The 13,116-nt window shown below is 39.9% G+C and overlaps 1 protein-coding gene across 1 annotated transcript; it reads left to right on the top strand.

The window, feature by feature from the left end:
* Positions 1 to 11,010: 11,010 nt before the first annotated feature.
* Positions 11,011 to 12,604, top strand: ovca2 (OVCA2 serine hydrolase domain containing). The gene is made up of 2 exons (XM_083910324.1): positions 11,011 to 11,352; positions 12,067 to 12,604. Exons 1-2 carry the CDS (start codon positions 11,199 to 11,201, stop codon positions 12,591 to 12,593), a joined length of 681 nt encoding a protein of 226 aa, XP_083766450.1. The 5' UTR covers positions 11,011 to 11,198; the 3' UTR covers positions 12,594 to 12,604.
* The last annotated feature ends 512 nt before the right edge of the window (positions 12,605 to 13,116 follow it).

The raw sequence follows: 13,116 nt of genomic DNA on the forward strand, positions 1-13,116 counted from the left end.
ATGTTAGAGCTAAATTTTTCAGAAGTTACCAGTTAGTCAGACTTCCTGACTCTCTCATTTCCTCTTCACAGGCTCACGTGGGTTGCACACGATACAGCAACTGTTCCCCACGTCTGATCTAAGGTACGACGTTCCCCAACAATCTCTCAGTGCCGACCAGCTTTCGTGACAAACATGTCGCTCGAGTTCAAATGTTTCAACTCGAGCAGCTGAAGGATTCAGGATTGGCATCCCCCACTCCCACTACCCCCCGTCCCCTGAGGTTAATACATCTACTCGCCTGTTTGAAACGACTGTGTGTGTGTGTGCGTGTGTGCGTGCGTGCGTGCGTGCGTGCGTGCGTGCGTGCATGCGTGCGTGCGTGTGTGTGTGTGTGATCTCACTCACGTATGCTGTAAAGACAAATAACACAGAGCACAGATACAGCTCAATCTCAAAACTCTCAGAGACATTTAAATATAGTTTAAGGTTGTTGTTTTTTTACCTATAAAATCCATGAATGCAAGAATAATGGACTTAGTCATCGCTGTAAAAAGTCAATTTTCGAAGATTCTCACCTTAATATATAGGGAGCAAAAAAAACAGAGACGCCGTATTTACGCCGTGTGTTGGTACTTCATTTGTGCAGATGTACAGTATATATATATATATATATACTGTATATATATGTGTGTGTATACATAGGGACATACATAAATTGAAAATGCATACAAAAGTGGTGTGTGGGTGCACAATGTAGCACAGAGACCTCATATGTTTCACTAAGTGGCACTTGTTTTGATAGAGTTTCCTGTCTGGACAGATAAATATATATACACCCCCGATCTGTCTGACACACACACACACACACACACACACACACAGCTATTCTTCCAAGGACACTGCATTGATTTCCCTATTCATTAACCCTTGTTGTGTTTTAAAGGTCCATGAAAGTACCATGTTTGGGTCCTTGCCCATATACATATAAGAATATACACAAATAAAGTGAAAGGCACGTTATTTTAGAACCTCCTACAACAGTGTTACCCAATCCTGGTCCTTGGGGACAGCTCCAAGACGTCTGACTGATTTCATCAAATCTCTATCATTAGTTTTTGAGATATTACTGGAGATGCAGGAGAAGACTTTTTGCCTTTTGGGAACTGCACTTGAAGTTTTGAGCCTCCAATGATTGGTCAGATTTCATGCTAAGGCAGATTTGGGTGTCAGTAAGTTACCAAATATAGTTATTTGCCCAGTAATGGCCTAAAAAAAAATTGCAATTTGTTCTCAAGTGGGCCAGACCAGTAAAATAATAGCATCATAACCTATAAACAACAAGAAATGTTTCCCTTTGTTTTACATTTAATGAAGTAACATATCATGAAAAACCTGACATTTCTTAATTAAAATGTACAAATTTCTCCCCTCTGTTGGGCCGTTCCTGGCCATACGTTTGACACCCGTGCCCTAACCTTAACCCAACCACAATTCAAATCTGAGCCCTGCACTTTACCAGTTCATCAGAAATGAGGTTCTGCCTCATTAGGTCTCAGTCTCCATGTGCACCACTGGTCCTGACGAGGTCAGCGTTTATGTCTGAAAGAGGTAAGAACTACAAACGCGCTCCTTCCTCTCACTCACCTTCTTTCATTTGCAGAAGGAATATTGTAATATTTCTGTTCCTCATAAATCACCGTGACAGGGAAGGGGCCACATTACACCCGAGCGCTGGAACTCCCAACTTTCTTTTCGTCTTCCTTACCTTTTTCATCGCATCCTCTCCTCGTATTTGTGGCCTCTCGCTCGCTGCGGGGTCTCCTCTGGGATCGACACGTGCTTTCTCATCAGTGTTGATTGCGGGGAAAAACGTCAACAGCAGCCGAGTCCCTTGGGTGTTTTTTTTTCTCTTTTTTTTGCTGCTTGGCATGTGTGTCATGACACAAACAGCGGGGTTGTGTGTGTGTGTGTGTGTGTGTGTGTGTGTGTGTGTGTGTGTGTGTGTGTGTGTGTGTGTGTGTGTGTGTGTGTGTGTGTGTGTGTGTGTGTGTGTGTGTGTGTGTGTGTGTGTGTGTGTGTGTGTGTGTGTGTGTGTGTGTGTGTGTGTGTGTTCTTGTACTTGCAGCATACTGAGGACAAGTGAGGGTTTTTAACCAACAAAGTGAGGTCATTGAAATCACTTCCTTAGGTTGCTATAACATGCTATACTCAATTTGTCAAAAAAAAAAATCTAATTTTAGACGACATAGTATAGTATGACTTTTTTGTCAAATTTTGGACCAAATTTTTTTTCAACTTTTGGATGACATAGTATAGTATGACGTTTTGTCAAATTTTGAGTCAAATTTTTTTTTCAAATTTTGGACGACAAAGTATAGTATGACGTTTTTGGTCAATTTTTTGTTAATTTTGGTCGACATATGTCACAAGTATGATGTTTTTGTAAAATTTTGGACCGAAAATTAAAAAAAAATCTAAAAAGTTTTCCAGCCCTTTTTGCTCTGGGGCTCCACCTGCAGACATTGTATGGTACTGCAACCAGTAGTTGTCGTAGATGTCATTCATGAAGTAGATATTTGTAATTGTGTTGATTTATAAAGTGGAAATGCTGGTCCTCACTTTGTCAGCAACCCAGTCCTCAGTACGCAGCAAGTACAAGAGTGTGTGTGTGTGTGTGCGTGCGTGCGTGCGTGCGTGCGTGCGTGCGTGCGTGCGTGCGTGTGTGTTTGTGTGTGTGTGTCTGTGTGTGTGTGTGTGTGTGTGTGTACTTCCACAGCAACAAAAGACAGACATTTAGTAAACCTCCAACAAGCACAGCCTGAGTGTGACACCTCTCTTAAACGAGGCATGTCCTTGAAAACAGGGAAAGAAAGCGATGAGACAAGCGACAAAAAAACCCTCTCATTTGGGATCTGCACTAACACGAAGTGGGTCGAGAGACCACACCTATTAAACAGCTGGTGTTATCCCCGCCTAACTACCAGGTCCCAGTTGGGCTCTTCGGTAGCATGTATACAAGAGATGCTCTCAGGACTCTTTCTACCTTCAGGATACAGCTCTCTCCTGTGTCTCTCTGCAAACAAAGACGTATTCCCCACAATTTAAAGCCTCTTTAACCCTTAGAACACGGCTGCTTTTTTCCATTATTATGTCAAAACGTACAGTATATAATGAGGCTATAAGAATATGTGCAATATGAAGTGTCTTATATCTTTTTTTTACAGCACAACCTATAGGCAATCTTCAAGTTCACTTGGCTCCTTTTTATGAAGGACACACCCAGGATGCCCATATAAGGAGTTGTGTATTATTCCCAAGGGTGCACCTGCGGCACAGATCAGCGCCGCGTGAGCACTAAAGGTTAAGATATATGTAACATTTCTGCTAGTGTTAGATATGTTTTTTTATTGAGTAGTGTACTTACATGAGCCAAAACATTTCCAGCACTCTTTAAACCCCATAAATCCATTTCTCTTCAAGGTAATGGATGCTATAAATGCCGCAAAAACACCCATAAAACATCAGAGCGAGGAAGGAAACATTTGCTACGACTACTTTATTCTATTATTTGTCACTTATGGATCACAAACACTCATTGCCGTTTGCTCTGTGTTCTGCCGTCAAAGTTTAAAACACACAACAAGACAATGAAGACGAGGATTCCCAATTATGAGCATTCTCCAGTATTGTGATATCATATGGATCATATAAAGTAGTGATAGTTGTGCAGAAGTTGCAAAGTTAGACTGTTTTTCTTTCATTTCTGTCCTTAAAAATGAGCCAAGTGAACTTTGAAGTGGTGAAAATGAAAAAAAATAATTGCCTAAAGGTTGTGCTGCGAAAAAAGGATATAAGATACTCTCTAAAATCCACTGTGAAAGCAGTTCTATCAGTAGTAATATGTGATGAACTATATCTGTGTCTCTGACGTTGTTAATGGAGCTGCTGTGGCAAATAAGATGCGAGACACCTTTTAGACATTCGTCTAAGTCTAAAAGTATTTGTCCTTAACCTATAAATATCGAACAGTGCATCTTTTTGCTGAAGTTTCCCTCTTGTTGTTTCTCCACCTGTGTTTTTATTTCCATGAATCTCAAACGAAGTGAGTCTTTTCGAGTCGATTAACGTCCAGCAGAATTTATAAAATGCCAGACACTGGTCCACAAGGCAGAATCAGCAGAAGTAGTCTGGTCATGCACGCACACCAAACACAGAGACTCCCCAGATGGTCATGGTGGTGAAATTATATGAGGATTTTTTTTTTTTTTTGTAGAATACTTTGAGCCCCTAAATACCAATCAGTCATCATTTGAATGCAGCAGAGTATTGCTGCTGACTGTGTGCATCCCTGCACGGACACATTTTACAATTTTCCAAACTTCCAACATGATAATAATGCTCCAAGTCGTGAAGAAGGAAACTTTTTTCAAACTTGCTTCACAATCAGGAGACGCATAACAACATTCATTCATCATCAGTCAGTGAGCCATCAAAATTATATAGAGGTTATTATTATTTTTGCGTTATTTTCGCTGTGGCCAAAAACGGTTACTACATTCAAATTAAAAATACCGAGGTCTTTTAGGTTTGACGTAACTGGCAACCCCGTGGTTGCTCGGCAGCTGAGACTCTACTGACTGCAATGATTGGTAGACAGCGGTAGGTGGCGCCACATGCCAAAACATGATTTCAAAACATAAACATGATTTGCAGTCTGCAAAATATTTTTTTTAATGCAAATATTTTGGCTGTACTGTTGTTGTTGGTGAGTTCAGTTTGTTATATGAACATTATTCCTGAGGATTTTATGGCCTGTTGCTTTAGATTTGTTACATAATGCACCTTTAAAACATATTTATTCGTCTTTTAATACCCAGTAGTGCGGTGACAGTTTGTATTCTCTTTTGTTTTATTCTTTTAGTTCATTGTTGTTTTTAATTGGTATTTTCATGCTTTGATTTATGTTTTTTCACCAGTCTGTTTGTGTCTGTAAGGCTTTTATTTTGTAAAGCTCTCTGCTGTAAAGGGGCCGTAGAAAAGTAAAGTACAATACAAGTACATTACATTACCAATTTTTCAAGAAGACAATAAGATTTTAAAATATAGGGAGAAATATAACCTATTTTTTTTTCCCCCCTATACCATGCAAAGTTTTTTGCTGATGGTAAAAACTCAGTGGAAAGTTAAGGAGGTTTGGGATTCAAAGAAAATGTGAGAAAGTATAGTTCTGCTCTTCTCTGAGCCCCTGGTAACGTTTCTCATTTGTGTAAGGCAATTGAAAAAGCAGTCAAGACCATTCACTCCATATTAAACCTGGATGTCTTTTCTCCCCCGTCATCTCGGCAGCTCTCCCTCCATCTCTTCATCTTCATCTTCATCTTCAGCGTCCATTTATTTTGTCGACGCTGCTCACTCACCCTCTGGACGCTTATCCAGCTTCGTTCTCCTAGTTTATGAAGTGGTGAAACTTCTACTACAGACAGCAAATGGCCTCTTCTTCATTACTCTGCACAACTTTGGAGGCATTTGTCTCTCTGGCCGTTGTTTGTTGTGTAGCGGATGTAGTGGATGATGGTGAAGTGTTTGATTCCCATGTGTCTGGTAGTAAAACATAAATTCTCCTCATTTTCAAAACACTCACCAGAGAGAGGATAATGTTGGACGGTTTCCGACAATAGACAATAAAAAGACCTTGACTGCGAGTGCTGAGATGTTTTTCCTCTTTCCCCACGTGTGAGAAATCATCATAAGGCTCGAGGGTGATTTCGCTTTTCTGTTCGCCTCAAGGTTGGGTTTTCTCAACTTTGTCTCAGTGTACTCGGAGCTATACCTCTTGGGTCGGGGTGGAGCAAACTTTTGTGTTTCCCTCGCAGTAACTGTTGTGTTCCCCTTTTGTGCAGCCGTTCATGATACTTGCTCCCCACCAGACCTCCGCGGAGCTCCTGCCTGCCTCCACACTACAGATAAACTCATGTATTTATAATCAGAGGCGATTCTAGAGTCTGTAGGGGCCCTAAGCAAAAATTCCCAGGGGGCCCCTCCTTCCAACTAGTGTTCATCACCATTATGTTATAAATAATCTGACAAATTAAAAAAAAAAATTATGGAAAAAAAAAAAAATTGAAATCTCGAGTTTCAAAGTCAAGGTCTCGAGTTTCCCAAAAAAATATGGAAAAAAAAAATTTAAATTATTTTGGAAACGAATTTGAAACTCGAGATTTAAATTTTTTTTTTTTTTTTGTCTTTTTTTTCACTTGTCACTTCGGGGGGCTCTGTAGCAGCCGATTGTCAAACAGATAAAAGTATCAAATCAAACTTCAAATTATACTAATCAAAGGGCCACTGTTGCACCATGGGTTGTGGTGTACGCGGATGGGAAAAACATAATGTCCAAACAGATGTCCAGTTTCAACAAAAAGCGTGGTTTATTTAACCAAACAGCGAGCAAACAAAGAACAAAGAAAATTCCTGTGCCTCTCCCGCTCCGGTAAAAAACCATTTGCCCACCCAGGTGCATGCTGGTCCCTTACCGACAGCCTACCTATATAACTTCAGGTGCCCCCCTACCGTGCCCAAATGAAACAAAACACAAATAATAAACAAGAAACACCTAAAGTAAACAAATAATAAACTAAAATACTAATAGAAATCTAATCATAATGAAATCAAGCAAATTGACTGAGAATAACCAAAAACTAAATACTCACTAAACAAAATAATAAACTAAACAGCACTAAGTACTACAACTAAATAAATAGCTCCAACAGGCTCCATACATAACATGGAAAAACCTTGTAATTAAAAAGTATGTGAAAATATAAATGTAAAGAACAATAAAATACTGTAAATAGCTTTTAAAAAACATATAAACTGAGTAAAAAAGATATGCATTACACTGTAAATAATCCTGAGATGTCATTGCAAATCGCCCATTATTTTTTAAGGGGGACTGGGATGTGGCTGGTCACTGCACATTTCAGTAAAAACAGCCCTCAGGCTCCGAGTGTCGGGGGGCCCCCTATCAGCTCGGGGCCCCAAGCAGTTGCCTGCCTTGCTTGTTCACAAGCTGCGCCCCTGTTTATAACAATACATTTACTGGAGCTGCAGAAGGCAGGGTAGGAGCGTGGAGAAAAGCCATGTGGTCACAGAGCTCCAGTAGGAGCAGGAGTGCAGGCCTGTAGCAGGGGGCCGCGGAGCCCAGGGAGGTCGCACAGGGAGCTGGGCAGAGCCACCAGAGGCACGGGGGGAGTCTGGAAGCATGTGATTGTGAGGGAACGCAACGTTGGCTCTAAAACTTACATATTCACATTGAAACAATTGTGTTTTTTACTATTACTGCAGAGTAGAAGACGACAAAAGACCACATAAAAAGTCAAGAACAACAACAACGTGAGCACCTCAGATGCTTCACTGGACTCTCGCGGCCACACTGCTGCTATAATACAAAAATAAAATCAAAGATTTTCAATATGTGATGAGCAAAACGAGTAAATTCTCATCAGAAAGATGAAGTACAAGTAATATTTATGCCTAAATGATGCTATTGTTTGGGATTTTTTACAGTTTATTTGGTTTCTTCACAAACAGAACATTACATTTTCATTATGTGTTCTGTTGGGTATAGCACTACCTTTTTACTGACGATGCGTCATATTTTACTCTATTTTAATTTGCTGTTGGAGTCTGTATAAGAGGGAAAAAAACATGGCTATAAAGCGAACATCATAAAAAGTTGTTTTTAATTTTTAGTTTGTTTTCTTTTATTATCTTGATTTTTAGCAGAGATTTGTATGGTTTACATTTAAAAACTGTAGTGAAATAGAAGTTTACAGTAGCAAAAAGTACAGAAAAGTTTCCAGAGATGCAAAATTGTGAAGAAAAAGTGCTTCTATTCAACTAAATCAGAAGAAAAATGATGAAAATGTGGATGTGTCACAGTCCAGGAATATCTATTGAGTAATTTCAGTATGGCTTCATACTGCACATGCAGTTAAGGGAGCAAATATTCACAAATTTAAAGAATACTTTTTTTCAGTCATTCCAATGAGTCACCGGTTTTCCCGCGTCACGTCGTACAGTTTGTTTTGCCAAAATTAACATCTAAGATTACAAGCACTCCATCCTGTGTGTGTGAGTCATGCGGAAATCACACGCGGTGCTTAAAATAAATACTCCTCAATTTCAAGGTTGCTAAAAAAAGAAAAAAAAGGAGAAGAAGAAGAAAGAGTCTTGCGAGAAAATAAGTTAACTCTGGCATAATCTAGTCTCGGCGAGGTGTGAGAGCCCTGCTCATTCAGAGCATCATCTGAAGGAAGGGATAAGAGGCTTTGTAAAGGATTGCACTGTGACTCAGTTCAGCTGAGAGCAACTTCAAATGCAACAAATATCTCACCTGCTTCACGTTTGATCATGTCGGTCTGTGGTTCAGGCTGTTCGGGGACCAAATCGATCAGATTATTCTCATCACTTGTGACTTGTGATGCTGTAACTGGCACATGTGACAGTATCAGTGGCGAAATGTTCACAGAACATGCAGAACAGTTCAAAAGGGGGGAGGAAGTTAGTCACGCGTCACTTCTGGTTGCAGGTGACAAATGATTGTGCCGCGATAGCGCAGGAGGTTGCCAGGCGAGCACAAAGAGCAGCAATCAAGTGCTTCAAGCACGCACACATCCTATAGTGACTGATTTAGCCTAAAGTGGGACCACGGCCATAACTGTTAACATGCTGTTTGAGCATGTGGAGAAAACCATCTTGAACACTACCATAGTGACGTTTTTTTACTTACATTCATACCTCACACTTCCAATATGCACTTTAATATTAGTTAAAGGTGAATTATGTAATAAATCTAAAGCAACTGGCCATAAAATCCTCCTAATATGTCACAGAGACTCAGGAATAATGTTCATATAACAAACTGAACTCACCAACAACAACAGTACGGCCAAAATATTTGCATTAAAACAAATATTTTGCAGACTGCAAATCATGTTTATGTTTTGAAATCGTGTTTTGGCATGTGGCGCCACCTACCGCCGTCTACCAATCATTGCAGTCTGTCGAGTCTCAGCTGCCGAGCAACCACGGGTTGCCAGTTACGTCAGAAAAAACGAAACCTAAGACCTCGGTATTTTGAATTTGAATGTAGTAACCTTTTTTGGCCACATTCTTACATATGCTGCCTTTAATTGCTTGTTTGCATTGTATTTTTGTTTTGTTTTTCTTAACCCTTCGTGCTCACGCTGCACGGATCTGTGTAATTTGCCGTGGGAATAATACACAACTCCTTATATGGGCATCCTAGGGATGTGTGTTTATAGGCCACATATTCAAGCTTTAAAAAACGTGTATAAATTAGCAATAATTGTCACAAAATTCAACTGTTTTTTTCTTTTATTTTTGTTCATAAAAATGAGCCAAGTGAGCTTATTTTTACCTATTTCCAAACTTTTTTTCTGATTTTAAACATTTTGAGCACTTTTTGCTCAGTTGTGTGTGTATATAGTTGGTGAAAAATTAGTTGGTGAAAAATTAATTTTTTTTTCATCAGATGGCCTGTAGATTGTGCTCAAAAAAAGGATATAAGACGCTCTATATTGCACATTCTTATAGCCTCTGTATGTACTGTATGTTTTGACATAGGAATGGGAAAAAACAGACAAAATGGTTAAATGCCTGACAGATTCCTATTTATTTGCATTATTCAACAAAATAATAATAATCCTTACCCATCACCTCTGTCCCTGCTTGAGAGCATGTGTCAGCTGTCAACAGTACGACAACGAAACAGCCTTTTATCGCACACACTCACTCTTTTCTCTGTTTTATTTTTTTTGTAGTATTATTATTATTTTTGCTCTGCACTATTCCTGATAAGAAGCTTTGTGTGTTTCCTCCCTGCCCGAGCAGAGTGCAACACTCGAAGATAAAGCTCTCGGAATAATCATAAAGATGCTCTTTTGGATCATCCGTCTGATTCTCCACAAGGATATTCACGTTTGTGCATGGCCTACATTGGCAGCACCGGCGAGGATGTGGAGCAGACAGGACATTTGTCATACTCTTCCCTGTCCTCCTTTATGTGCACACACTCTGGACAGAACACACAGAGAAATTCACCTTTTTATTGATCGAGTATTGTCACTGCAGAGGACAGAGGGAGTGATCTTTCACTGGAAGACACACCTCAGAGTCCTGGTGTCTCTTAACACCACTGTCTGCTCCTCTTGACTGTGGAGTGTGAAGTGAGACGTCCTTGTGAGCCGTGTTCCACATAGGTTTTATATTTGAGTGGGTTTTGCAGGATCACTAAAGTACAGTGCTGTGCATGAATCAAATCTCGATCATTAAAGTTTGCTGTGGGTTTGTTTTACACACAGGTTCGGTTTGCTGGTGGTGTTTTACAGACAGGGAGCTGGAGGTCTTGTACAAACGCTACATCCTAAATGTATATGGTGCACCACTGCCCCCTATGGACTACAGTTAAACAAGCTGATGTGCTTCAGTGTATACTTTTCCTTCAACTACAAAAGAAATGTATCGTAAACTATTTTTTGACACAAGGTTTAATTGGGTCCCAAGCATACACACACATTATATTATGCACATTTTGCACTTTCTTGTAGACTGTTATATTTGATTCAGGGATGCATGGTTGTTTATTTGTCCTAATACATTTTTAAATGGCATATTTTGTTGGGGACACAATACTTATTATGACCTTTTTGCACACTAAAACTAATAAAAAACTAAGTAATAAAAAAAAAAAAAACTAAATAATATCTAATACTAATGAAAAATACAATAACTTGTATAACCTTGGGCAGAAAACAAATATTTATACAAAACATTTGTGCATTTCCCTTCCCCAAAAAATGCACTGTCCAACACAAACAGAAGAACCTACATTTACTACCTACCACCAGAAGATGGCAGTAGTGCAACTACATGAAAGAAAACTGCCTTTACACGTTCAAGAAGAAGAAGAAGGGAAGTCCAGTTCCTCCACGCTGAGTAAAGTAAGAACTCTCCTGAGTTAAATTAACAGTTTAGTAATGACTCGTTTATGTCATTATTTGCCAATCCCGCCTTGAACTCGAACACCAGATAAAGCGCTGTGCCCATTTACAACGACGCGCTATTTGGTACATTTAAAATATTAACACGCCGTGAACTTATTAAGCTAGCTCGGCTACAGCTAAGCTAACATCTCCATGGCTCCTCTGCGGGTCCTGTGCGTACACGGTTACCGACAGAACGGCATCTCTTTCCGGGAGAAGACCGGAGCTCTGCGGAAGCTTCTGAAGAAACAAGTGGAGCTGGTTTACGTGTGTGCACCACACTCTGTGCCGCAGAGCAACAGTGAAGGTGAGCCTTTCCTCGTCTGTTCCTGTACTCACCTTAAAGTGTATTTATGAAACATTATTTATTCTTAAACTATGTCGTTTGTAAATTATACTTTTTGAAGGTCCAGTGTGTACACGCACTCAAACACACTAAATTATACTATTTAAATGACTATACTAAAATGTTTGAGGATTGTTGTTTTTTCTTATCAATGTGATATTTTTAATGTAAACAGTTTGTTGATGCCTGACATCAACATACCACTTATTCTGTTTAAGCTGGTGCCTTGTGCCCTCTAGTGGCCAAACGTTAAACTACAACAATCATATGCAATACCAAAAAGAAAGTACAATAAATTAAAATTTAATGGCTTCTACTTTGAGCAAGTATATGAATGTAGTCATGGTTGTTTTTGACTGTTAGATATTTTTATTTGAATATTCAATTAAATAAAAATAATCTGTCAGAATCAGTTGTCCATTTGAGTTTGTTTTAAAACACCTCTATATTTAAGGTTGCAGTTTCTTTGTAAGCTGAGATTTGGCAGGTCATGATTGTGAATGAATCAGTTTGATCATGAAATGGGTCTGTAAAGTCCACAATTAAAGTAGAAATTAAAATGTATTATAATTATGACACAGCAACATCACTGGTCACACTATGTACATGGTCCTCTTGTCTGTCTGTTGTGTGTTGAGCATCACAATAATCTTTTCCTTCCTCTTCTTCCTTCAGGGGATTCAGAGAAGAAGAGTGGTTCGGATGTTCATGCCCCTGGAGGTTGTGAAGACTCTAGGGGCTGGTGGTTTTCTGACGTCCAGGCCCGGAGCTTCAGTGCTCAGCAGCAGTGTGAGGAAAGCCTGGGCATCGACGAGAGTGTGGCAGTTGTAAGAGAAGCTGTGAAGGACCAGGGTCCGTTTGACGGCATCCTGGGCTTTAGTCAGGGAGCGGCTTTCGTAGCCATGCTGTGCTCTCTCCAGGAGCGACGACTGGAGCCAGAGTTCAGCTTTCGCTTTGCCATCGTTGTCGCCGGTTTCCGCAGCGCGTGTACAGAGCACAAGACATTCTACGACGCTCCCATCCAGATTCCCTCCCTGCACGTGTTTGGACTGGAGGACCGAGTCATTCCTGGCAGCATGAGCAAAGAGCTCCTCCCCTTCTTCCTCGAGCCTCAGGTCCTGGAGCATCCTGGTGGCCATTTTGTTCCCGCTGCTTCTGCTCACAGACAAACCTACCAGGACTTTCTCAAGAGTTTCCAATGAGAGGAGCTACAACCTGTGAATGTGGATTATTCAACGTTAAAGTTGTGACTTTAAAAGAAGGCCCTTTTTCCTCTCGATCTTATCAAGAAAACATCAATGATGTTCTTTGCAGGGAATATGTCATGTAATTGGCAATAAATTAAATGACAGTTATTTATTTCATCTCCTCTCATCTGTCTCTTTTTATTACTTTTTTATTTAGTATTTATGAACTTGTTCTTTCCTAAAGTAGTTAATTTGTAACCCTTCTGAGGCGTTGTCCCTGTGAAGGAGTATTTATTACACTGAACTAATGTGGAACTGTTGAATGAGCGATAATTATTGAAAAGCTTTTCGAGAAATTTACACCTTGTCATCATTTCACACCTTCACAATCCCAGCTGGGAGCTAGTAATTGTAGATTGTTTGACAGAGGGCTCTAATTCTGTCCTCGGAATAGACATTTTTGATTCTGTAAGAGGATCTACTGATTACTGTCTGTTTCCTGTGGCAAATAGGCCGTAAACCAGCAGATTTATTTGGG

Source organism: Microchirus variegatus (genome assembly GCF_963457635.1).
Source record: "Microchirus variegatus genome assembly, chromosome: 2".
NCBI lineage: Eukaryota > Metazoa > Chordata > Actinopteri > Pleuronectiformes > Soleidae > Microchirus > Microchirus variegatus.